Source organism: Hylobates moloch, unplaced genomic scaffold (genome assembly GCF_009828535.3).
Source record: "Hylobates moloch isolate HMO894 unplaced genomic scaffold, HMol_V3 SCAFFOLD_9, whole genome shotgun sequence".
Lineage (NCBI taxonomy): Eukaryota > Metazoa > Chordata > Mammalia > Primates > Hylobatidae > Hylobates > Hylobates moloch.
The window spans coordinates 75,372,240-75,395,658 of record NW_026652284.1 but is presented as its reverse complement, the minus strand read 5'-3'; the positions used below and the strand labels follow the sequence as shown (position 1 = coordinate 75,395,658).

The 23,419-nt window shown below is 37.8% G+C and overlaps 1 protein-coding gene across 1 annotated transcript in view; it reads left to right on the top strand.

The window, feature by feature from the left end:
* The window catches only part of CFAP418 (cilia and flagella associated protein 418), a 29,610-nt gene extending 9,280 nt beyond the window's left edge, over nt 1-20,330 (top strand). Inside the window, exons 3-6 of the mRNA XM_032760089.2 lie at nt 112-176; nt 738-803; nt 8,332-8,427; nt 12,812-20,330. Of these exons, the coding sequence (XP_032615980.1) occupies nt 112-176; nt 738-803; nt 8,332-8,427; nt 12,812-12,965 (381 nt within the window). The 3' untranslated portion in view covers nt 12,966-20,330. The remainder of the gene's footprint in view (nt 1-111; nt 177-737; nt 804-8,331; nt 8,428-12,811) is intronic.
* Nucleotides 20,331-23,419: the final 3,089 nt, after the last annotated feature.

Here is a 23,419-nt window from a genome sequence, read left to right as displayed (position 1 = left end):
AAATTTGTATTTAAGTCATTTAGAAAATATTCTTGTTATGAGGAATATTAGTTTTCATGTTACAGTTTTCTAAGTTACTCATGGCCTTTTATTGTTTTGGTTTTTTAACAGAAATTAAAATCTAAATCTTCAGGTAACACGTCTGTCAGAGCTTCCATGCAAGGCCTTGGTAAAAGGTAAGTTGAGATTGCTTTGGTGAATTATACACACTATTGAGCAAACACTATGAGCATAGTCTAGGAGATTTTGTTACCATTTAAACAGCAGTGACATTGAACAACAAAGCATTGGTTGGCCTTCAGGAGAAAGACCAATAGCAATATCTTCAGTGTTCTTATGGTCTGTGACCCCCTTTGTGTAAAGGAAATTAAATGGGGGATTATTGCTATTGTAAATAATTTTCTGCCATTTAAAAAAAGTGTGAACAGTTTCTCAAAATTAATGTTCTGTTATATTCTTCAGTATTTACTTTGTCCCTTACATTATTTGGCAAACACATTTTTCTTTTACTCATTTTAACTCCTTGAGTGTTCCTGAATGTACAGGTTATATCCAATAAAGCAGTGATTCTACAATAAATATCTCTTCTTTGAAATGGTTGGCTTGCTAGGGAAAATAGGCAATTTGGTTACAAGAACGTAAAGTCAATAAAACCAAAAATTTTTTTAACATGGCCAAATTAACTTCTCCTATTTTTGTTATAACTTCATATTTTTGCATCTGTTGAACACATCTAGTTGCAGTCCGGTGTACCTTGGTGGAAGCTCTGTTCCATGTGGGATTGGAACAAATATTTCATGGAGGTAGGTTGTCAGAAATGTATTATGCTTTCTTACTAGGTTTTTTCCAAATGGTTGCCCTGTTGTTAAAATGTAGTTCTTATCATCTTCGCATCAATCTGTTTTATAAGGAGAGGTATTTTTATTAGCTAATCTAAGAATTCTTTGTTTTTTATTCTTGGGAGATAGCTATTGAAAGCTGTGATGTTAGGTACGTATTATTCATTTTATGCCCTTTTCTAAGCCCCACTTGAAATGCCTGGATCACTCCAGTCCCAGCTTTGTTTCCACAGGACACAGGAGAGTGAACTTCCTTCCAGGCAGTGGAAGCAAAGTGGCCATGCAGATACGTGATGCCTTACCCACACTGCCTTGGCCAGTTAGCATGCAAAGCTACAGGTCTGCATTACCCAAAACATTCTCAGGCGTAGTTGCTTGATTTTACATGTTTACATATTTCAAAACCAAAAACTTTATGTTTTTTGTCTCTTCCCTGCCCTTCCTACCTCCGCTTTCTCACTCAGTACCTCTTTCTGGGCAGTCTTATAGTCATGATGCCACCTGCCCCAAACCCATATTAGCCCCATAGTCCTAGCACATTCCATTGGCATTTTCATAATACGGGCAAACAGTTTGGCTTTAAGCAAACCCTACTCTCCTGCTGCTTTTGGTTCTATTTTTGGCAGAGGCCTACTTACCTAGCTTACTTTATTAAAATACTTTTATCTAGTTATTTCTAAAACACTTATTTTCTGTTAATTTTTTAAGAAAGAATGGCCTAAGTTATATGATTGCATGTTGACCACATTTCTGGAGGGATAACTGTTACATAGTCAAGTGTCACCAACAAGGATACATTCTGAGAAATATGTCTTTAGGTGACTTCCTCACGTACAAACATCATAGAGTGTACTTACACAAACCTAGATGATATAGCCTACTACAGACCCAGGCTAGGTGGTATACTAGCCTACTACATACTACTAGGCTACAAAACCTGTGTAGCATGTAACTGCACTGAATACTGTAGGCAGTGGTAACACAATGGTAAATATTTGTGTATCTAAATATTAAAAAGGTACAGCAAAAATACATTGTAAAAGATTTTTCAAATGGTACAGCTGTATAGGGCACTTAGCATGGACGGAGCTTGCAGGACTGGAAGTTGCTCTGAGTGAGTGAGTGAGTGAGTGGTGAGTGACTGTGAAAGCCTAGGACATTACACTAGTATAGACTTTATGAACACTGTAGCTTAGGCTACACTAAGTTTACTTTTAAAAGTCTTTAATAATATTAACCTTAGCTTACTGAAACTTTTCATTTATAAACTTTTTAATTTATCTTTTGATTCTTTTTTAATAACAATTTAAAACACAAACATTGTACAGCTATATTAAAATATTTTCTTTCTTTGTATCCTTATTCTATAAGCTTTTTTCTATTGTTTCATTGTTTACTTTTTTTTTTTTTGAGACAGAGTCTCGCTGTCGCCCAGGCTGGAGTGCAGTGGCGCAATCTTGGTGCACTGCAAGCTCTGCCTCCCGGATTCACGCCATTCTCCTGCCTCAGCCTCCCGAGTAGCTAGGACTACAGGCGCCCGCCACCACACCTGGCTAATTTTTTGTATTTTTAGTAGAGACGGGGTTTCACTATGTTAGCCAGGATGGTCTCCATCTCCTGACCTCATGATCCGTCCACCTCGGCCTCCCAGAGTGCTGGGATTACAGGCGTGAGCCACCGCGCCCGTCCCTGTTTTTTACTTTTTAAACTTTTTTGTTAAAAGTGAAGACACAACACTCACATTAGCCTGGGCCTATACAGGGTCTGGATCATCCATATCACTGTCCTGCACCTCCACATCTTGCCCCACTAGAAGGTCTTTGTTGCGGGGGTACAACACGCGTGGGGCTGTCATCTCATAATAACAGTACCTTCTTCTGAAATACCTCCTGAAGGACCTGCCTGAGGCTGTTTTACAGTTAACTTTTTTTAATAAGTAGAAGGAGTACATTCTCAAATAATGATTCAAAGTATAGCATAGTAAAAGCATGAACTAGTAACATAGTTTATTATCATTATCAAGTATTATGTACTATACATAATTGTATGCACTACTTTTATACAACTGGCAGCTCAGTAGGTTTGTTTACATCAGCATCACCACAAACACATGAGTAAGCATTGTGCTATATAGGACAGCTATGATGTAACTAGGAGTAGGAATTTTTCAGCTCCGTTATAATTCTATAGGACCACTGTTGTATATGTGGTCCATCATTGACCAAAACATCACTGTGGCAAATTAATTGTATTGAATAATAGAAGTGGGAGTTAAAAAAAACATTGTTGGAGAGTTGTGGTGGTGCCAGCCTACATCCAAGAACGATGCGCAGAAGGTAGGGCTATAGGACGAAAGTGAAATTAGGAGTCTGGAGAAGCCTTATATGGGAACACCAGGCAGCCAACAGGCTAATATAAATCCACTGGAATGTTACCTACTGTTAGAGCTATAAAGAAGAATTAATAGTAATTGAACCATTATGTGTCAAGGACTCTCTGTACAAAAAAATTAGAGATACAAACTGCCTGTAGAGGTGAATTTAGTGTTGTTGCTATCAATCCTAAATTACCTGTCTCAACTCAGTTGGGACTCATCTCCGTCATTGTCAGAGCCATGCCTCCTCTATTCCAGGCATCTGTCAAGTCACCGATGAACCACAGCAGCAGTTTCCCAGTTATCATCCACTTCCATCTTTTCTAGTATCACCCACATATAGCATTCAAGATAATATCCCTAAAATATTATTTTGAGTGCCTCTCCTCTATTCAGAAGGGAAGGGAGAGTTGCCATTTGTCTCACATTAACTCTAAACTCACTATTTGCTTTACCAAATTGTTATCCTTGTTGTTCCTCTTCTCCCTTTAGTTCCTTCAGCTCCAATTAAAGCCTGGGTCAGATATTCCACTTCCACTGGGACGCTTGTCATTCTGTACTTTCCACTTACGTTTTTCTGTGTCTGAGTATATTTACATTTATTCCCTATCTGGAACAACACTCCCTTCTAATGCATGTCTCCTGCTGCCTTATCTGTTTAATTCACATACCGCAGATTGATTTTTCTATTTGAATTTTTTCTGTTTTTTAAATCCATTGAATGCCCATGTCCTAAACCCTGTGCTAGCTTATCAATAAAAGGCAAAACACTGGCCAGTGAGGAACAAAGAAGCAAATGATTACTCCTGTGGCATGAAATGGAAGGGCTCTGATGACAGAATGCCTGAGTTCAAAGCCTCACTCTGCCACTTACAAGCTCTGAAGCCTTAAGAAGGGATGTTATCTTCTAAAACCTGTTTCCTCAATCTTAAAAACTAAACATATTTCATGGAGATACTCTGAGGATTAAATGAAATAATACATGAAAACTATGACTATGGTGCGAAAGACAGCTAGGTACTGCAGACACACTGGCTTCTAATTAAGGTGTCTTTCTCATCCATTAGTCCTGCTTTCTTGTTATATCTCAGGGACAAGAATCTTTATTCTACTACTAGTTTTCCATTTTATCTCAGGAAATACATATACTTATAGGGGCCTTCTGTTTTTACAAATGATCTTTTAAAAAATTACATTCTGGTTTACTTCTAAAAAACATTTCGTTAAGATTTTCTTATATATGAAATACTTTGTGTGTACTTTGATTTAGTTCTAGCACAGACAAAATCTATGCTAGATGGAATTTCAGTAAACCAAAGAACAGCCTGTTTTCATAGCTCGAGGCTCCTATCACAGACTATTAGTCCAAGTGGGATGCCGAAATCAATTATACCTGATTTCTACCTCCTGCACAGCTGTAAGAAGAGATACCAGTTGCATATATATGCGCAGGTAAATGTATTCACAGATTTTTTTATTAGTTGCCCCTTTCATGACACAGAATTTGTACCCATAGAAAGGTAAACACATGTGTTCATCTGCATATGCAAATTTTATGTGTGAAGTACTTTATACTGTCCAGAGCACTTTTTATATATGCATATTGACTTACCTGCTCCACAAGAGAAAAACCCAAGATGCTGATCAAGAATTTTTACCTCCATTTTATAAATGAAGAGATTGAGGTACTTGTGTTAAATTCATCAAACACATATTAAGTCCTAAGGATTAAATGAACAAATTTTGGTGAACAAATAAATGGACACCTCCTGTCTTCAATGAGCTTCCAGTCTAGATAAGGAGATAGGCTTTAAATAGATTATTCCACAAATAAGTATTTATTTTCCACTTGATATGTGACATCAAGGGAAAGTATGGGATACTATAAGCATAGATAATAGACACTCTAACTAATATGAAGGGTCAGGGAATACTTCTCTGAGCAGATAATCAAACCACAATATGAAAAATGAGTAGGAGTTAGACTAAGAGAGGTGACCATTGGAGCCAGAGCACACACATGTTTAGAAGCTCCCTGAGAAGGGGAGGAGCTGGGGGTGTTCCTCTGGTGGAAGGAACAGAGAGTATCTGGCCATGCTGGATCATCATGAGTAGGGAAAGAATGGCCACTGATTGGGCTGGAGAGAGAGTGGAGGGACATTTGGCTTAGGGTCCTGTAATCCTTTGGAGGATTTTGGAAAAAGTATGTCCTGTGTGCAATGGGCCAGATTTGTGTTTCTTAAAAAAGTCATGTTGGCTGCTGTGCAGAAAATGGCTTGGGAGTTGGAGGGGCAAGACAGGAAAGGACACAGGAAGACTAGTCAACGGGCAGTAGTTAGAGTGGTCCAGGAAAGAGAAGATGGGAGCTGTGACCTGCGTGGTAGCAATGGCTATAGGGAAAAGATCAAATTTGAAATATTTAGAATATAGAATTGACAGAATTCAGTGATTGACTAAGGAGGGTAAGAAAGAAAGTTGTTAAGAATGACTCCCAAATAAGGTGCCTTGCTCAAGGTCATATCAATTATTACAAAGCAAGGATTCAAATTGGTTACTTGATTCCTAATCCATTATGCTTTCTATTATACCACTTGGCAGAAAGCCATGTAATATGGGAAGAATCTTAGCTGATGTTCCTGTTGGAACTGCTGTTATCTTCAAACTGTCCAAATATCAAGTTTCTGTAGTCCCATTGTGTAGATCTGATAGGATTTAACAGAGAACCACAGTGTCTGGGCAGAAGATTATATTGGGTTGGATTTGGGACATTCCTGTCATAAACATCTTTAAAATAGTGAATTCTACTTTTAGCTGGGCAAAAGAACAAAGCTCTTGGTGACATCTTATGTGTGATTCCCTCTACATTTTAGAGGGAAAGACCTGACAGTTTGTCTTTCACTGGAGTCATGACTTTATATTAGATATGCTTTTATGTACATAGTTATGAAAGAGAAATATATTTCAGCCCTGAAAAGAGTACTGATTTACATGGCCAGGGCATAAAGGAAGTTGAATCTATCCTGCCTATTTGCATTGTTTGATTTCTAGATATAACTGTGGCTTGAGGTAATGCTGAATGACTTTAGATTTTAGAAAAAGATTTGTCTTTCACTTGTTGGTGGAAAAGGGGAGAGAATAGTAGTAGGAAGCATGGTGGCAGTAATAAGTACTACAGATAAAACGAAGGCATTTTCAAGCCAATCGAATTTTACTCTCAATTATTTTTTAAACAACTTGCAAGACTGGATTATTCCATAGACTGGTACTAATTATGATCTAATAGAGTAAATCGTAGCAGTGGAATGATTTCTTAGCTGCAAGTTAGTCTTATGTTTCTCAAAGGACAGTGTTTGTAGGAAAATGTGGTGGTGTGAATAGATTTGAATAAACTACTAAATTGTAAATTAAATTAAAAAGCTGTATTTAACATTATGGTTGAGATTTTACACATACAAAATGTCAGGAAATTCTGAATTATAGTTCCCATAACAACAATAATTCAGCCAAATTGCACATATGTATTAAGGCATTAAAGTTAACACTCTGTGCAATCATGTAATAAACTATATATGCATAAGAAAGCAGGTCATAGTAGCTTTGGGAACCATCATTTTGCATTTCCTGACTTGTATATTCGAAGTCTGAGTTCAAATGTGTACAAATGTAGTTGTTGAATTTCTAAATATAGAAATGCAACTTCATAAATTGCTAACAGTTTGAAAGAAAATATGGACTTGCCTATGAAACTTGTATAGGTTGTAAATGTTTCATTATTATTATGGTTAATAGTATTTTTAGAAATACAAAGCGTTTATTCTCAAAGAAACTTTCAGGCCAAAAGTATTTGCAGTTTTGAAATTAGTGTATCTGAACTTTGAAGGGAAATAAATGAAAAAAAATCTGATGAGTTTGTTTTATTTTTTCATTACAGAAGTATTATGTGCTTAATGAAAGAATAAAAACAAAATTGAAACATGTATAAAGAAAAAAATAATAATCTCCCTTCCTTCCCTTTATTCAGCCACTCCTGATGCAACCAGGGTTACTGTGTAGTATATAACTTTCTACATTTTGCTCCATGTTCTTTTTTTTTTGAGATGGAGTCTCACTCTGTCACCCAGGCTGGAGTGCAGTGGTGCAATCTCAGCTCACTGCAACCACCGCCTCCCAGGTTCACGCCATTCTCCTGCCTCAGCCTCCTGAGTAGCTGGGACTACAGGTGCCCACCACCACGCCCAGCTAATTTTTTTGTTTTTTTAGTAGAGACGGGGTTTCACCATGTTAGCCAGGATGGTCTCGATCTCCTGACCTCGTGATCCGCCCGCCTCGGCCTCCCAAAGTGCTGGATTACAGGCATGAGCCACCGTGCCCGGCCATTTTGCTCCATGTTCTTATAAACTTCTAGCCACCTATATAGGAATTTTTTGTGGGGGTTGTTTTTACAAAAATAGGATCATGCTATATATGTTAGTGTGCACTTTGCTTCAGATACCCCTCCAGGTTAGTATATAGTTTAGTTATCATGAGCGTTGTTTATTTCTTCTCTCACTACAATGGAAGCTCTATGAAGACAGAATCTCACTAGCACATACCAGACTCTCAATAAATATTTTTAAGTGAGTGAATGAATGCATTATGCCAAGTTGTGAGGAAGCAAACAAATACAATCTTTTCCCAGCGCTTAAGCAGCTTATCTGAAAAACAGATTCATTTCAATGTCATGTGACATATTCTTTGATAGAGATATTCCTGAAAATTTCAGTAGGAAGGGGAGCATTTAAAGAAGTTAGCTTATATGAAGATCTCCCTCAGACGTAATTTGAAAACCATGGAATTAAAAGATCTACAAATCTATTTTCTTTCATATCTATGTAATATATGTGTAAGTTCAGTGTACAAGATCGTAGTAAAATAGGTAGGTTTGTGCAAAAATTTAACCTTAAGGTTTAGACTGTAAATAATGCTTTACTATAAAGATTGATAATCAGATTAATCTGTACTTTTCTGTTGTTTATTCAGTAGTCTGTAATATGTGGTGTATCCTATAAATAAATCACCATGTTTTCACATTTAAAGATACCAATAATCTTTAATATACAATTTTTTTTCTCGGAACAGAGCATGTGACCATCTGCGTTGTATAGCCTGTGATTTCTTGGTAGTCAGCTACGATGACTGTATGTGGGACGAATCATGTGATTATCTGTTTTTCAGGTATGTTGCTAAAGAACTTCACTCTGAAAAAAGTACCAAGTACTTTATATTTCTTATTTTGATATATTCTCTCTGGGTGGATTCGGCCAGATCTTGTGGGCTTCACCTCTTCAATATAGTCATGTGCTGCATTATGATGCTTCAGTCAACAATGGACTGCATATATGTATACATGGTGGTTCCATAAGATTATAATGGAGTTGAAAAATTCCTATCACCTAGTGACATCATAACCTTTGTAATATTATACTGTAATGCATTGCACATGTTTGTGGTGATGCTGGTATAAACAGTAACATGCTGTAGAGGTTTGTAGCCTTGGAACAGTAGCCTATACCATATAGCCTAGGTGTGTGGTAGGCTATACCATCTAGGTTTGTATAAATTCACTCTGTAATATTCCCACAATGATGGAATTGCCTAACAAAGCATAAGCAATGCATGACTGCGTTTCTGTCTTCCATCTCCTCCTCTCCATCTGCCTGCTGTCAGCCTAGATAAGGACATGTTACTTCTGAGCAAGAATACAGAAGTAACCTCCTCACTGGTTTTTCTGCCTACAGTCTCTTCTTTCAGACTATCCTTCCCTTGTTCAGAATTAAAGCATAGCTCAGAGTATACGGTCCTCCTGCTCAACACCCTTCCACTTACAGAAAAATGTCCAAATTCCTTAGCATGGCATTCACGACCCTCCATAATCCAGCTCCCATCCATCTATCATCCAGCTTTGTCTTCCCACAATGTATATTTCACCTTTGCAAGATTTTAGCCACATCAGAGTACTCAAGGCTCCCATTCCCTCTGACTTTGTACAACCTCTTTACCTCCTAGGATGCCTTCCCACCATTTTATCTACCTAAACCCTACCTGTCCTTCAGAGTATAATTCATCACATGTCTTCCATGATTCTTTCACCACTCTCTCAACTGGAAGAAAACTCTTCCCTTCCTGTGTATTCACGGCGCTTTGGACCTATTATATACTGTAATATAAAACTGAAGCTCTTAGGTTAGTGTATGACTACCTTTCTCCTTGTGGCTGAGATAATGTCTTGCTCATATTTATATAATTTGTACATTCTTGTACACTTACAGAATACCTAATATCTTTAAGGTGTTACAAGTTATAAAAATATATTTGAACTTTACATTGACATTTTCAAAAAAAAATTTAAAGCTAAAAATTAATACAGTGTAATATTGCAGCACTTTTCAATAGCATAAAGAAAAGGGTAAGAGACTTTCCCCTACGCCTCTTTTGGCAGCCATTCTTGGGTAAATATATGAGTATACCCTAATTTAATAGTTTTTAAACTGTTTCACATCAAGAACCACTTTGAAAATCTTATGAAAGCTTTGAATGCCCCTCATACACATACACACAATTCAAATATAAAAATACATGGAAAAATTATAACTTGAAAAATTTTACAGTTTCCAGCCCAAATAAAGCCTAATGTACTCCCAAAATCTGAGGTTAGGAACCCATACTTTTAGGCTTAACCCACTTTTTACCCCATAAGTGGAAAAGTTGGCTTTTAATTACAGGTTGACTTTTCCTTTTCTGACTTTTCTAAACTCTCTGCTATTTACTATCTACTAGTTAATCTAATAAGTGGTTAATAATCCCCATATGTCACCAAGATGAAGCATGAATTTTTATAAAACTATCATAGGATAATAAAATGCCTGTAACATCAAGACAGTGGTGAACACAGGCATAAAGTAAACTATGGATAACCTAGTCGGTACTTGAGGAACTTGCAGCATCTCAGAGTCATCAAGAACACCAGTTGGTTTAAAAAATATATGTACTTTTAGATAAAACAGTTACAGCTAGAGGATTTATTATACTATTAAAAATAAACAAGTAGTCATTATTTAAATCAGTAGAAAATACTGTCTCAGTTCTCAAGACACTTAGGAATATGTTTGGGAGATAAGAGAATGGAACAGCTAAAGAATAAGGCTGTCTCCACCATCAGGATATAAATCATTGATAGATTTATTTTGTACAATATATTGGTGTTTACCAGTAGACATTATTCAGCACCTAGTCTGTGACACTCTTAGATACTGGGCTCATAAGATGAGAGGAACCCAGGGGAAGGGAGACATGGGTGGGGATAAGCATGTGAGCAGCAAGGTCATAGAGACAATAGGGTCAAGAGCACTGATGGGAGGTGAGCCTTGGATAGGAAAAGGAAGGCCTCTATGACTGAGAGGAAGCCAGCAAGGTACTGATGTGTTCAGGGTGAGCTTGCCAGGAAATTGAAGGCTTTCATACCTGGCGACCTGGTTTTGAGAATGAAGATGTGATCTGCTGAAAATAAGGGAGTGGAGGAGGATGTGGAATAATCCCTGAGGAAACCAGACATGGACAGTGACCAAAGACAAGTTAAATGTTACACAGTGGAATGCTGTGCAGTTGTTTCATTGTCCTATTTTACAGATGAGAGAAGTAAATGTATCCTAGCTTTGAGAAGTTTTAGAACTTTTTTTTTTTTTTGAGCCAATCTTGCAATCCCTATTGCCCAGGCTAGAGTGTAGTACTGCAATTTCAGCTCACTGCAACCTCCACTTCCCAGATTCAAAGGATCCTCCAGCCTCAGCCTCTCGAGTAGCTAGGAATACAGGTGCACACTACCACACACAGCTAATTTTGTAGAGGTGGGGTCTCACCATGTTGCCCATGCTGGTCTCGAACTCCTGAGCTCAAGTGGTCCACCCACCTTGGCTCCCCAAAGTGCAGGGATTACAGGCATGACCCACCACACCCAGGCAAGTTTTAGAACATTCTAAAAGAAGTGTCACCTATACTTATTGACCACCTTGCCACAATAGCTGAAGAAAATGCTTTTATTTTTCTATTAAATCGTGTTTTCTTTAAGGAATGGAATGATTTTTCCCTAAGCTTTTAAGATATGTGCATTTTAAAAAGCATTTGAAATGTCATCATTAGATCCCTGTCTATTCATGATTCCTAATCCTAAAATCTCTAAGGATTCAGTCAAGTATCAAATGTTAAGTTTTCAAAATATTTTGTAGATCAAATAAAGGACATTTTTCCTCAGCAACTTAGTTTTGGTGGGGTTTTTTTCCTTCTGTTAAAATTTAGATTTTTCTTCCCTTAGCTAAGTCGTTTAGCTGGTCAGTCTGTTTCCTGAAGTCAGCTGGCTTGGAAAATCTCTCAGGTTTTGTGAGGTTCTAGCCTTCTAAATTGTGCCTGAATTTTGTATAGTTTAATACTGAATGTGGTGCCCATTGACCACCAGAGGGCACTTTGTAGCCTGCCTTCTGTTGCAGTGATAGCCACAAGCAATGATTAGGTACCATATCTCTTTTTCTGGTATTCATACTGTATTTCGTCCTTTCACTTTGTATTTTTTCATCTTTTTTAAAAATTTTTTCCACTTTTCTTTGCCATGCAATGTTTATGTGAACTCATTACATGGATTATCATGAAATCATAATTGATTTTTTAATTAAACTTAACTTCTGTAGTCTTTTTTATAACAGTATGAAATCCAGTGGTTATCATTTTTACGATGGCCCTACTTGTTGATTTAATTATTTCAACATTATTAATATTTTTTTCAGGATAGACATTTTTGTTGCTGATAGTATGAGTAGACAGATCATTGAAGCTAATGAAAATTTTCTATAGTTAATTCATCAGAAACCTATGACATTTATGCCTCTAATGTTCTCTCACCTTGCCATATTGCAGGCTTTTAAAATACGGCATAGGTGAGTATCTGAGGTAGGAGATGAACCACCATCCTTTCCACCCTATTTTCATATTATTTCATCTCTGATAGGACGTTTGTAATTCTTCAGCCCTTTAGGTTATTGTGTTCTACAACAGTCAATAATCTGGCCTAGAGGATTGCCATAAAAAGTACAGATTATCAAAGAAATATCATCAGAAAGAGAACACTGAAGCATATCTTCTAATGTTAGTGTGAGGGGATCTAGGTTGTTTAGTGTTCAGATACTGGGAAGATAAGAAAATAGGCTGAGCACCATGGTTCATGCCTGCAGTCTCAGCACTTTGGGAGGCTGAGGTGGGTGGATCACTTGAGCCCAGGAGTTTGAGATCAACCTGGACAACATACTGAGACCTCATCTCTACAAAAAAAAATTTTTTAAGCCGGGCATAGTGGCACATGCCTGTGGTCTCAGCTACTTGGAAGGCTGAGGGGAAGCCTGGGAGGTCAAGGCTGCAGTGAGCCATGATCGTGCTGCCGCACTCCAGCCGGAGTAACAATGAGACTCCTAAATACAAAAAAAGAGAAGAAAAGAAAGCAATGACCTTTTTTTTTTTTGAATCATTAAGCACTGAACAAAGCCACTGTGATAAAACTTTCCTGTTTTACTAATAGGAACAACATGCCAGAATTCCACAAATTAAAAGCAAAGTTGTTAAAGAAGAAAGGAACACGGGCATATGCCTGCCAGTGTAGCTGGAGAACTATTGAAGAAGTGACTGACCTTCAGACAGATCATCAGCTTCGCTGGGTGTGTGGTAAACATTAAGAATGCAGACTGCACATTTGGACAGATGCATCCATGAGAGTGGTCTCCGTGAATCATCATCATGTTTAGACAATAGTCCCTAGCAATACAATTTTACTGATACAACTACATACATTTTTGAAGACCAAATGGACTAAGGAAGATAATGTATTATAACACTTTGGAATTATTCCTGATATATGGATGTTTCACTTAGTAACAGGCATCTACATTCTTTACTAATCTGTCTTCTGTTTAATAGAGGTTTGATTATGGAGTTCCATACAAATATCTAGTTTTTCATTAGCAACTGCAATATTGATTGCTAATACGTTTAGCAAAACATTCCCCAACTTGTAGCAGTTAAAGTGGATAAAGCCGGCCAGGGCAAAGAGGTCATTTAGGGGTGTCTACAACACTTCCTCCAGTCAGATCTGTTGTTGCCAAAGATCATAATTTAGACATGGCAGAAACCAGGTGATCAGTGGCTGACTGAAGGGTGTTCAGAAGTACTTACAGGTATTTTGCAAAAACACTGCCTCATAGCTGATCTTACCTCATCAACTCAAAGCAATGTTATGCACAATTTTAAATATATGTTACTAGTTTTAGCTTATTTTTCCCTCTTTTGTTCATTTAACTATCAAAAGTTATTTTCTATTTTGATTACCCAATAATATATAAGAAGAGTTTGATGCACCCAAAATCACAAAAATCCTAATGCATACAGGTTATTGTTGGATTTTCCAAGTACTTTCTATCCTTTAATGCCTAAAACTCCATCAAGTGAAGTAAACAGCAAGTAATATAATTTTTCAGGCAGCCTGGGGACTTCTCTGGTAGGATCAGGTTGACATATTGTTTACTAGTTGAGTAAGTGAAAAGACAAGTAAAGCATAACTGAACCAACAGGTAACCTATTGGGCTCCTTCCTGACATCACTGAGATCTGAGGAGCCCTACAATAGAAGCACATTCAGGAAATCAGGTCCCTCAAAATTTCTAGCTCCCAACCCCATTGAGAGATTTTGGGAGCTTTCCAATCTGCCACAAACTCCCTGCTACATATGTACTATATAGTTCAAATGTGCGATACAGAGCACACTGAAAGGGAATAATTGAAACAAAGTTATAATCTTCTTAGTCTTATGCTAAATTTATTCCAGCCACCCTACTGAAGGGAGGAAGATCTGATCATTAGAATCCTTTTCTTAGCCATGACACATTTACATGCTTGTAAAATTTACTGTAGTAAGTCTAGCATTGCAACAGAATAGGTCTTATAATGGCCAATCCTCACACTTTGGTATTAAGGATACTATGACAGACTAAACATGGTGGCTCACGCCTGTAATCCCAGCACTTTGGGAGGCTGAGGCAGGCAGATAAGCTGAGATCAGGAGTTCAAGACTAGCCTGGCCAACATGATAAAACACCATCTCTACTAAAAATACAAAAATTAGCTGGGCGTGGTGGTGCATGCCTGTAATCCCAACTACTCGGGAGGCTGAGGCAGGAAAATGTATTGAACCTGGGAGGCGGAGGTTGTAGTGAGCCAAGGTCGCACCACTGCACTCCAGCCTGGACAACACAGTGAGACTCTGTCTCAAAAAAAAAAAAAAAGACATTATGACAGATTTTATCTTTTAATAAAAATGTATTATATCCCTAAAGTTATATCTACATGTAATTGAGTCAGAAACCTAGGGGGATGTTGATTGAAGTCGACTGCTGGAAAAAAATAGCAGAGCAACAAGATCCACACATTTAGAACCTCATAGAATTTGACACATTATTCATAATGGTGCAATTCTTTTTTATTCCAGTAAGCAAATTTACTAAATCACTAATTTGAAAAAAAAAAAAAATTTTTTTTTTTTTGAGATGGATTGTCACTCTGTTGCCAGGCTGGAGTGCAGTGGCACAATCTCGACTCACTGCAACCTCCACCTCGCAGGTTCAAGTGATTCTCCTGCCTCAGCCTCCCCAGTAGCTGCGATTACAGGCACATGCCACCACAAATTTTTGTATTTTTAGTAGAGACAGGGTTTCACCATGTTGGCCAGGATGGTCTCGATCTCCTGACCTCGTGATGCGCCCACCTCCCAAAGTAACCTACATTGCCTCTACTTTGAAGGGACAAAGTTGTCCTGGTCTTTTTTCCCTTTTATTATTTCATTATAACTATCCTAAAACTTACATACGTTGCCTATGTTTGGCATTCCATAACATAATAATTATAATAATCCCCCAATGTCAGAAATGTATGTGTGAGTTCCCATTTTTATTGGCAATTTATAAGCTTTTTAATATTGTACTATTTTAAACTAAAATATAGAAAGAATATTATGTTTACATACAGTCGGATAAATTATTAACTTGTAATTTAAGCTGAAAATGAAACTATTTTAGTATCAGTATAGAAGAAAAGTATAGTTTCTAAACATCTATAATTTTAAAATGCGAAGCCTATAAAACTTTCAAGATGTTTTGCCTATTTGTTTTTAATATTTATAATAATTTTCTATCTTTAGCAAGTAGCTATTTTTAAGCCAGGTAACTTCTTTATTTGAACTGTATTATACTCTCAGACCCTCATCCTGCCTAGAAATGAATAAGTAATAAATAATTACTCTGTATTATTTACTTCTTTTATTTTATAGTAAAATATTCATTTGGATGGACATTAATTTGAAATCATTTTGATGATTTTTTTTTTGAGACAGAGTCTCACTCTGTTGCCCAGACTAGAATGCAGTGGTGCGATCATAGCTCACTGCTTCCTTGAACTCCTGAGCTAAAGCGATCCTCCCACCTCAGCCTCCCAAAGTGCTGGGATTACAGGTGTGAACCACCATGCCCAGTCAAAAAAAGAATTTTTGAATGTCAACAGAAAAGTTTCCAAGCATCCAGTTAAACAGATAATTTGTCTGCACTGGGGAGGAGAAGTATGCCATAACTCTGATGTGTGTGTGTGTGTATACATGCATGTGTAAAAAGAGTGTGTGTGTACATGCATGTGTAAAGTACCATGGGTATTCAAAGGAACAGGTCCAAGTTTAGGAAGAACAGGCCATGTTGACTTGGCGGTGTATACCTAGAACCTGTTTGTTGATGTCAGTAAACTTAGTACCTTTTTTTCTTAGGCCAGAGAATATGTCATCAGACTATGAATCTGAATTGCTTTCTCTCTTTTTCTTACTGATATTTAGAATATGAAAGAAAAAGGTCTTTGTATCCAAAAGCATTGCGATGAATCTTAGCTATGAATTTCAAATGCTGATATTTCTCAGCTGTTGTTTTAACAAAATCTCTATCAGCCAACCTAATGTTCCCAGTAATCAGCAATATCTCTTGTATAAAATGGTTCCTGAAGCAAAGAAAAAATTTAAAATACGCAATCTCTGTAGAGATTTCACATCTTATTGTATTTCATTGGGTTTGTGACATCATTTTGTGCCCTATTTTAAGAATGCACTAGAAAAACCAAAAAAGAAAAAAGATTGCATTAGATATGTATATATACGAATACATGATAATTAAATTTGACTTTCCCCAAATGCCTTGAGATAAGGGATGACCAAATGAAGTATAACAAAATCAGAGTTCAGAGTCATGTCCCTTAGAAAGTTACATGACATTTTGGGCTTCGTTCACCTTATCTATATGAATTGTAATACCACTTTTGTAAGTTTGTTGTAAGGATTAAATCATATAACACATGAAAAGTGACTAGCATAGTGTTTGGTTCAGAATAGGTGCTTAACAAATGTTCTCATTCTTTTGTTATTATTATACTTTAAGTTCTGGGATACATGTGCAGAACATGCAGGTTAGTTACATAATTATACACGTGCCATGGTAGTTTGCTGCACCCATCAACCTGTCATCTGCATTAGATATTTCTCCTAATGCTATCCCTCCCCTAGCCCCCCAGCCCCCAACCAGCCTCTAATGTGTAATGTTCCCCTCCCTTTGTCCATGTGTTCTCATTGTTCAACTCCCACTTATGAGTGAGAACATGCAGTGTTTGGTTTTCTGTTCCTGTGTTAATTTGCTGAGATGGTTTCCAGCTTCATCCATGTCCCTGCAAAGGACATGAATCATCCTTTTTTATGGCTGCATAGTATTCCATGGTGTATATATGCCACGGTTTCTTTATCCAGTCTATCATTGATGGGCATTTGGGTTGGTTCCAAGTCTTTGCTATTGTGAATAGTACTGTCGTAAACATACATGTGCATGTGTCTTTTAGTAGAATGATTTATAATCCTTTGGGTATATACCCAGTAATGGGATTGCTGGGTCAAATGGTATTTCTGGTTCTAGATCCTTGAGGAATCGCCACACTGTCTTCCACAATGGTTTGTTCTCATTCTTTTTCCTTTTAAAATGAATAATGTCTAAATTGAAGTAATAGTGCAGCATGATTCTTACAACAAGTAATTTATAAAGATGTTTGTTTTATTTATTCCCTATGAGGAAAGCAGCAATGCAATCATTATTTTTATAGCTAGTGACTGTACACATGGCGACCTTTATTTTATATAAGTTGAAGCCACAACTTTCCTATTAAAAAAAAAGATGCTCCCCCTAGCCTGCCTCTTTCTGTGTGGCTTAAACCTAAGTGGGTCATCATGAAGGCATTCAGGCCTTTCACGGTATCTTTTCAGTTTCATCTGCCTCTGCTTTCCTCCTCCTCCAACCAAACTGCCTACCTGCTGTTCCTCAGATATACTCCCTCATCTTATCCTTTCAAAATCCAACTCATTTTTCAAAGCCAGTATCTTGTACAACAGCAGTTCGCAAAGTGAGTTCCACTCTCAGGGGTCTTTCAGGTGGTCCACAAGATCAAATCTATTTTGAGTCAGAAGATATCAGTTTCCTTCTTCACTGTATTGACGTTTGTGCAGATGGCGGAAATGGTAGCTAGCACTGCTGGCACCTTACTTAGCACCATTCAAAGCAATGATGCTGTGCACCTCCCATTAAAAAAGCCAGTTTCAGTTAAGAATGCCCTTGATAAAGGCAGTAAAAATTATTATCTTAGCCTTCAACAACTTGTCTTTTAAATATTCTGAGTGACTAAATGGGAAGTACAACTAAAGCACTTGAGCAGTTGTCTGAGTTGTGAGCTGAATGAACTGCTTTTTTTGTTGAACCCATTTTTGCCTAAAATAACAGCTGACAGACAAAAACTATGAGTATTCAGAAAAGTAATAATGTGAGTCTCCTTCAAGAAAATAACTGACAGAATGTTAAGTGAAAATTAGAATTTCAAAATATTTGTATCCGCTGTGAGCATGTCCCCATTATTTAAATTCTTTCCAGATAAGACTAGTGATGATATTAACAAGCAATTTTTTATACTATATAATGAAATGTGACAATATTTGGAAGATCTGTATAATTCAGCAAACCAGTATTGCCAGTGGAACCAATGCATGATATAACAAAAGTATACATTTAAAATGCAAGATAGACCAATAGATTTTAACATAATTGCGTGCTGAAAGTTCATTTGATATGATTTCAGTTTCTACATTGCAGCTAACTTTTAAGAAACTACTCCTTGTGAAGTTTTGATGTAGTATTGATAAATAGGCACAGTTATCTGAAAAGACTATTAAAATATTATCCTCTTTTCCAACTATATGTCTGCCTGAGGCTGAGTTTTCTTCTAAGGCCTCAGCCAAAACAACCTATGTCAAGAGAGTGAATGAGCAGTAAATATGAGAATCCAGCTGTCTTCTGTTAAGCCAGAGATTAAACAGAGCAGCAGAAATAGAAAACAAATCACGCTTGTCACTGCATTTGTTTTGGAAAATGTTGTTATTTTCATAAAAATATGATAATATATAATGAGTTTATTATTTTTAAGTATATATAGTCTTAATGTATATTTTTAATGTTCTTAGTTTTAATTTCTAATACAATAAAAATCAATAGATATAACCACAACAAACCAAGCTCTTGGGGTTAAGAATGTAAAAGGGCCAAAAACATACACTAAGGAAAAGACAATAAATGATGCTGGAAAAACTGGATATCCCTCTGCAGAAGAATGAAACTAGATCCCTATCTCTTGCCCTATATAAAAATCAAACCAAAATGGATTAAAGATTTAAATGTAAGACCTCAAACTATGAAACTACTAAAAGAAAACATTGGGAAACACTCCAGGACATTGGTCTGGGCAAATATTTCTTGAGCAATACCCCACAACCATAGGCAATCAAAGCAAACGTAGACAAATGGAATCATATCAAATTAAAAAGTTTCTGCACAGCAAAGGAGACAACCAACAAAGCAAAGAGACAACCCACAGGATGGGAGAAAATATTTGCAAACTTTTCCGTCTTACAAAGGATTAATAACCAGAATATATAAGGAGCCCAAACAGTTCCACAGGAAAAAACTAATAATCCAATCAAAAATGGGCAAAAGATTTGAATGGACATTTCTTAAAAGGAGACATACAAATGACCAGTAGGCATATGAAGAAGTGCTCAACATCATTGATCGTCAGAGAAATGCAAATCAAAACTACAGCAAAATACCATCTCATACCAGTTAAAATAGCTTGTATCCAAAAGACGGGCATTAACAAATGCTGGTGAGGATGTGGAGAAAAGGGAACCCTTGTACACTGTTGGTAGGAATGTAAATTAGTACAACCACTATGGAGAACAGCCTAGAAGTTCCTCAAAAAACTAAAAATTGAGCTACCATATGATCCAGCAATCCCACTGCTGGGTATGTACACAAAAGAAAGGAAATCAATATATTGAAGAGGTATCTGCACTCCTATGTTTGTTGCAGCTCTGTTTACAATAGGAGCAACCTAAGTGTTTGTCAACAGATGAATGGATAAAGAAAATGTGGTACATATACACACCGGAGTACTACTCAGCCATAAAAATGAATGAGACCCAGTCATTTGCAGCAACATGGATGAAACTGGAGATGATTATGTTAAATGAAATAAGCCAGACACAAACATCACATGTTCTCACTTATTTGTAGGATCTAAAAATCAAAACAAGGAACTCATGGACATAGAGAGTAGAAGGATGGTTACCAGAGGGTGGGAAGGGTAGTGGGGACCTGGCAGGGTAGGTAAGATGGTTAATGGGTACAAAAAAAAAAAATAGGAAGAATGAATAAGACCTACTATTTGATAGCACCACAGAGTGACTACAGTAAATACATAATTAATAATTAATTGTACATTTTTAAATAACTTACAGAGTATAATTGAGTTGTTTGTAACCCAAAGAATAAATGCTCGAGGGAATGGATACCCCATTCTCTATGATGTGCTTATTTCACATTGCATACCTGTATCAAAACATCTCATGTACTCCCATAAATATATACACCTACTGTGTACCCACAAATATTTTTTTAAAAAATTTTAAATGTAAAAAAAAAAAAAAAGTTATGAGATGAAAAAGGTTGAGAACCGTTGTACACAATCCTGATTACCCTTCCTAGGCCACCCTACCCCAGCCTAAAAACGTAATTTCTCCTCTCCCATCTGCTTTCAGACTTTGTTTCTCATATAATACCTTGAATTGTAATTATTTGTGTGCTTATTGTATTCATCTTGGAGATTAGATTTCAAGCTCTTTAAAGTCTCTGAGTGGTACAGGGGAAACTGGGAGAGTTTTGTCACTAACTTTCTGGGATCACTGTAAGTAAGCCAGAGTGTCTTTGGGCTCATCTGTGAAATGAGGGTTGGATTATTAAGTTTTGTTTGTTTGTTTGTTTGTTTGTTTGTTTGTTTTGAGACGTAGTTTCACTCTTGTTGCCCAAGCCGGAGTGCAATGGCATGATCTCGGCTCACTGCAACCTCCACCTGCCAGGTTCAAGCAATTCTCCTGCCTCAGCCTCCCGAGTAGCTGGGATTACAGGTGGCCACCACCATATACTGCTTATTTTTGTATTTTTAGTAGAGACAGGGTTTCACCATGTTAGCCAGGCTGGTCTTGAACTCCTGACCTCAGATGATCTGCCTGCCTCGGCCCCCCAAAGTGCTGGGATTACAGGCATGAGCCACCATACCCAGCCTATTAAGTTTTCTTCTAACTTGCAGATGGTATGAGGACTGTTCCTCTAAAAGTACCTTGGTGCACCTAGTGTTGTCCTATCCACACATTGGGAGATGTGATGTGTGTGGTGGGGGAAGATCCCAGATTCTGGGGTCAGAGAGACATGGGTTCCAAAAGGCATCTGTCTTCTCTGAGGCTGCACTAGAGACATAGGTAGGATTGAGTTAAGAATTCAGTCTGTCCCATACAGTACCATGAGATACAAATTGAACTAATTGTAAGAAGCAGTTGAGAGAGAAAAATGACAAGCACTTTTTCCAAGTGTGGTACTGTTGTTCACAGTTATTCTGTCTCCTCTCCCAGAAGGATTGTATACCCTCACCTGTTGAACTCAGGAGGAGAAGAATGACATCCCACTTTTTGAGAATGAAAGGACCTCAGGAAGACAGTCCCAAGAAAGCCTGTTCAGTTAAGGCAGGGTGAGGGCACGAGGAGCTCACTTACCATGAAGTGGGCATTCCAGAAGGCATTTATGGCAAATAAAGTTGGCCAGGAGGCAACAGTGGGGGATGGTAGGGGAGGCAGGGGATGGCAAGAGATGGGGAAGAATGAGCAGTATTAGGGTGAGAGCCTGGAAGGAACTCATATTTCAACCAAAAAACAATAGGGATCAGACCCCTGGGGTTATTCAGCAGCCTTGATCTAACGGCGACTGGTCTCTGCTAGAACAAGGTGGTTTCCTTGTGTGATGTAAGCTTGGGCTCTGGCCCTGGGTGGTAACCCAGGCTGCAGGGCAGGGAGGGAGGTGGGGGAGAGGGATTGTCACGTTGTTTGCATCCAGTCCAGCAGCCTACATCCTTTGCTCTCACTTTTCAGTAGAATCAATTTAAACAGAATCCAATTTGTTAGGAGACTGCGAAGTTCATCTCTAGCTAGAGAAGTACACAATACCCAAGAAAAAAAATGTGTTGAAGTATTGTGTCTTTGGAAGGCCGTTTCCAGGCGCTCTGAGTATTTGGGAATGAGGCCTAAGCACTAACTCTTATCAAGTCTTCGTTCATAAGAACAAGTTAGTATCGGGGATTAAGGGGATTGTGGTTCAGATAGATTTAAAAAGCAGGAAAGACTGAGGGTTCAGGCTTCAGTTTTGCTGGAGATTAATACCAGAGAAGAGGCATGGAGGAACTGAGGCACAAAAACTTGCCCAAAATCACACAGGTTGTAAATGGCAGAGTAGTGTTCAGACCTAGCTCAGTTGAGTCACACAGGGCTTTCACCCTGGTATTCCCCCATTGAGCCTTGACAGACCAATAGATGAATACACTGGACTGTGAGAATATACAATCACAGTGTTACCAGAATAATACTTTCAGATATTTTGTGTGATTTTATTTAGAGGAACCAAGATACAGTGCCTGACTGTAGCTGTGTCTCAGGTTGTCTTCCCAATGCTCATGGACAGGCGGCAGATGAACAGTATGAGAAGGCCAGGTTAGGCACAGCAGGAAACAGTTCAGTGACCCATGAGTCAAGTCTGCCATGGGCTCAGGGGTGCGGAATGAGAGACTGCCATGGGTTTGCTAACACTGGCAGTCTCGGGATTGGGGGCTGGGTTCTTGTCTAGCTCAGTGCTTCTCTCAGATAGAGTCAGATGGAGAGCGTTAAAAGTGCCAGTAACCCAGGCTTTAGGCCCAGAAAATCTGATTCATTAGTCTGCAGTGAGACCCAAACATCGGTACTTTTCAACAACTCTCCCACTTATTCTAGCGTAGTACAACCAGGGTTACAATCCACTAACAGCAATAAGACCTTGGACATATCACTTTCCTCTTTGGGCTTTAGTACCCTCACCTATTAAAAAAGAATTCTCTAAGAGTCCTTACTGCCAGTATAAAAATATGAGATTATACTAAGTGATTTTTAATGTCCCTCCCAGAATAAAAGTTCCATGAATCTCTTTTCATAATGTAATCATTCAGAAAAGATTATTTCATTTAGAGTTGAGTGTGTATTATGATCAATGTTTCTCTTAGTCCCCTAGAAACAGTCAATGCCAACTTCAAGGTTTGAGTTCCCTAATCACCAATTCACTTTACACAGAAAAGAGTAACAGCCTCCAAAGGTTGACAATACCAATTCTTCCCACTAGGAGAAGTATGTTAGAGTGTGTGGCCCTCTAGAAAGTGAGTCACTGGCACCATCTTCCATTGCAAAGAGCAGCACTTATTAGCAATGTTAGGTAGAAAGCAGGACTCTAGAAAGTGGATGGAAAACAATAAAGAAACTACATAACAGAAACCATTTTAAGTTCTTAGAGTCAAGTAAAATTGTCATTCACAGGTATATAGGAAAAATTGTAAAAGATCTCTCAAAGAATATAATGTTTTATCCTTACATAATTTTTTGAGGGATGAGGGATTAG